This window comes from Strongylocentrotus purpuratus, unplaced genomic scaffold, assembly GCF_000002235.5.
Source record: "Strongylocentrotus purpuratus isolate Spur 01 unplaced genomic scaffold, Spur_5.0 spur5_scaffold_14, whole genome shotgun sequence".
Classification (NCBI taxonomy): Eukaryota; Metazoa; Echinodermata; class Echinoidea; order Camarodonta; family Strongylocentrotidae; genus Strongylocentrotus; species Strongylocentrotus purpuratus.
The window spans coordinates 590,242-594,196 of NW_022145599.1; the positions used below are offsets into that span (position 1 = coordinate 590,242).

Sequence of the window (3,955 nt, forward strand, 5' to 3'; positions counted from 1 at the left end):
TAATACTAATAAGGGGAAAGGGGCATGTGCTCATTTTGATGGGGCACACTTTGGTTGCTGGACGGGCACTTTTTTTGGTTTTTAATCTTATTAGTGGGGGCATGCATGTCCTCCCTCCGGGGTTCTAGCGCTGCTGGTGGACCTTTAAACGATTCAGCTGGCATGGAGACTGCTCGTTGGTCTTGAAATGTTTATCTATTCCTATTTCATCAAATAATGCCCAAAACACCGAGCATTTTTGCGTCCGCAATAACTTAAAGATTTTAATTTCGTGACTTGTATCAGCGGTAAGGTCAAAATCATATTTTAACGTGATTGACAATGAACATAACACGTATACTAATCTATACTTATACATTTCTGATTCAAAGTTTTGTTCAACCAAATGGTACGTGTTATGTTTACGTTCGCTCTATTGAACAATGAATAATACTTCCATATGATGGGAGGGGTGGTGGGAAATGATCTTACAAAACATGATAAAGTGTCATACCGGATTGTAATAGTAAGTTAATAATAAGTTAATAATTTGTGTTTTATTTCGTTTTCTGAACTTACTTGTATCAAAATACCTTGTTTAGCTGTAAGGGGTTAGGCTCGACTAGCACATGTGCTATTATCCGACGCCTTTTACCAACCAATAGTGTCCCATCTTGTATAATAGGTAAATATCATTCTATGAAATGTATTACTGCATTGCTGTTGGTAAATAAATCAAATAAATCAAATCAAGTGACATAAAATATCTCTATTATTCTTCTGGTATGAAGAAAAAATGACATTTTATATCATGGATACTCCATGATAGACTCACCCTTCCTCTTCATCCACTTCTAAGGAATATAGCTCTTCAGATAACCAGGATACAAAGTTCATCACGGCCCTAGGAAACGAGTCTCCTTGTGCAATCGATACCGATGTTATTTTCTTCGTACCTTTATTCGCGATGTAGAGAGTGCGAGATGTCTCGGCTATAGCAATTCCTCGTAGTTCTGTGATTTAATTTATACAAAAAAACTTTGTCGGAACTAGGGAGGCGGGACCTCTTTACAAATGAAATAATACAAATTAGTAGAAATAATAATTAGTAGAAATAAGGAGAACAGTATTCACCCCATAATAGCAAGGAGGTCTTTAAATGACATTTTTGTTTAAAGTTCTATTCAGTGAAAACGTTAACAACCGTCAACTTGATGGTATATGAACATGTGCATTTACTTAGTTTTTTTTTTAAACAAAAGCTGTGCAGCCTTACATTTCCAATACGGAAAATCTGTCAGTGTATAGGCTCTATCTATGCAATAAGAATGACTTAGCGACAAAACCACAATTGTGTTTGGATTGTAAAACAAGATCAGACTCTGTTACACATCATTCCTCAAAAATATTGATAGAGTGCATACGATCATATATATTAAGATTTATGTTTATACGACTACGTGAATACATCATACCAATACTGCTTCCAGAAGTGACCTCCTCCCTGTTTGCACCATCCACATCAGCACGATAAACTCGTTTTGTATCCTCGTCAGTCCAGTAGATCTTCTTCTCCACGGAGTCATATGTAATATAACGTGGTTTATTAGTGGATGGTATTGAAGTGAAGTCTAGGTCACCTTGTAGATCTGCAACAAAAATCACGTCTTCATCTGTCACAAAGATCTTCGCAGTCGATGCTAAAACAAATGGGTGAAAAGAAGGTAATTATATTCCACAAAGTTTTGATAATGTATCACTTAAAAATGATTAACTGTTTAGATCCGTATCGATGGATCTAATAGGCAAATCAATTATTCAAAGAATATAGTTATGTTAAGATTGCTCTCTTCAGAACCGGTAACATAATGGCTCTGTTCTCACCCAAGGTCTATAGTCCTATGTTGCTAGAGGTTTTTCGTCTACATCTAAAAGATTTTTTTTCTGCCAATGTTATAACTTTTATTTTAATGGTTTCAGCCTATATTAGGCTAATTCTTCGTCTTACTTGTATTCTCAAATTCAAATTCAAAAGAGTAAAGGCCACCGCACACTTTACGATAATTCAGTGTTTTGATTTCGAAAAAGACAATATACACGTATTAATAATAATAATAATAATAAAAACGTTACTTATAAAGCGTTTATCACCGAAATCTCTAAGCGCATGATACACATGATCAGACGCGTGAGCAGGGGGGGGGGGGGTTGGGGTTTAACTCCCCCTTGATTTTTGTTTGCGTGTATGTTTTATGTATGTTTTTGGTAACCCCCCCCCCCTTTGAGATTTTTTTTCTTACCCCCCCCCCCCCCCCCCCCCCCCCCCCTCCCCCCCCCCCCCCCCCCCCCCCCCCCCCCCCCCCACTGAGCGACTTTTCGGCCGGCGCGATTTACAAATTTTCCGGAGCAAAATAATAAAGCTTAGTCGTTGCGAAATTTTGGGCCCGATTTTAAACCCCCCCCCCTTAAAAAAATCCTGCGTACGCCACTGCACATGATATCTTAGCAGACATCATAATATTATTTCTGATTTAGGTACAAATGATGATAAGAATACTAACAACAAGAAATTTAGTATACATTTGAGCATTCTCGTCAGAATAAAGGCCTCATCCGCTTTAAATCGTAGACAATCGCACTTCTAGTCTGACGTCACTATGATTCTGAGCTTTTCTTCCGAAGATGAATCTTGACATTCTTTGATAGTTATATTTAATGCATCATTAATTTTATGGACAATGGCCAGTACTTCAATGAATAATGGCCTGATCACGAAATACTGCTCCTTCAATTATGAATAACAATACTAATGTACACATCAGTACAATATGTCGTTCTTCGTTCTTAAGGGCTGGTAACGAGATCATCTATTAAAGGTACACCCTAAAGTCACATTCCATCTATGTTAAAGATAAACTTTAGTACTGGTAATGCGATTGCATTGTGAAAGAAAAGGTGTGGAAAGGATCAGAAACAGTTGATCATGTAGCATGTAAGTATTGGTGTGCACTGCAAGGTTCTGGAGTCATCAAAATCATAATAAATTTGACCGAGTCTTGGTAAAGTAACAAGCACTCACATAGAAAGCTATATATGGGACAACACACATGGTGTCGGGGCTAGTACTACCTTGATTTCCTTGTCTTTCTATGCTCATTACTCAGCCAGTATACATTTTCTTCCAAAATTGTTTGGCACATGTCATTTATTTGTAATCTTGAACATCCAGTGTAAGTTTCGTTTGATTCTGTGAGAATTAATTAATTTTTTTTTACCAGTACTGGAGTTTATCTTTAATGCTGATATACAATACCTTGACAAAGCGTATATAGGCAGTTTATAATTTCTCTTAAATAAAAAGCTATTCTGAGTCACAGAGGCATCGAATGATTATTTATATACTGGAAGTACTACAATAGACAGATTTTTGACGTTCGTAAACTTAGTGAATTTGTGTTGCATCTTTAGAGGCGAGTAATTATGTAATATATATGTATTATATACAGAAAACCGCCTTTTCTCCTCATGCTTGGTTTTCGTTCGCGTTATATAGACTTAAATGTCATGACTGTGACTATAAAGGGTTTTAATTATCGAACATTCTGAATTTAACGAATGAAATATTTTCTCCTGGTACAATCTTGCTTTTAAAGATGGCCGTATGGAAATAACAACTTTAAAAGTGTAATTTGCATAATTTGTTACACATAATCAATACCTGTAATCCGAAAGTACATAGTTTATAGTATAAAGTATGTAGAATCATGCTATTGCCAAAAATCTAAAGAAGGAGAGTTGTACCTGTCGCTGGATTTGTGGAGAACATATCGAAAAGACTTACATGAAATTGATTTTGTTAAAGGGAGAAAGCCTATTCATTCGAGTGATAATGGGAGAAAAAATATTCTGAAAACAGAGCAAGCAATAAACAACAACAACAACAGCAGCAGCAGCATCTACAGAAAGTTTGAAATAA

The 3,955-nt window shown here is 36.3% G+C and overlaps 1 protein-coding gene across 1 annotated transcript in view; it reads right to left on the reverse strand.

Annotated features, from left to right (window-relative positions):
• Window positions 1–810: 810 nt before the first annotated feature.
• Window positions 811–3,955, reverse strand: part of LOC105442099 (cell wall protein DAN4-like) — a 22,431-nt gene continuing 19,286 nt past the window's right edge. Inside the window, exons 8-9 of the mRNA XM_030984907.1 lie at window positions 1,455–1,679; window positions 811–992 (exon numbers count right to left, since the gene is read on the reverse strand). Of these exons, the coding sequence (XP_030840767.1) occupies window positions 811–992; window positions 1,455–1,679 (407 nt within the window). The remainder of the gene's footprint in view (window positions 993–1,454; window positions 1,680–3,955) is intronic.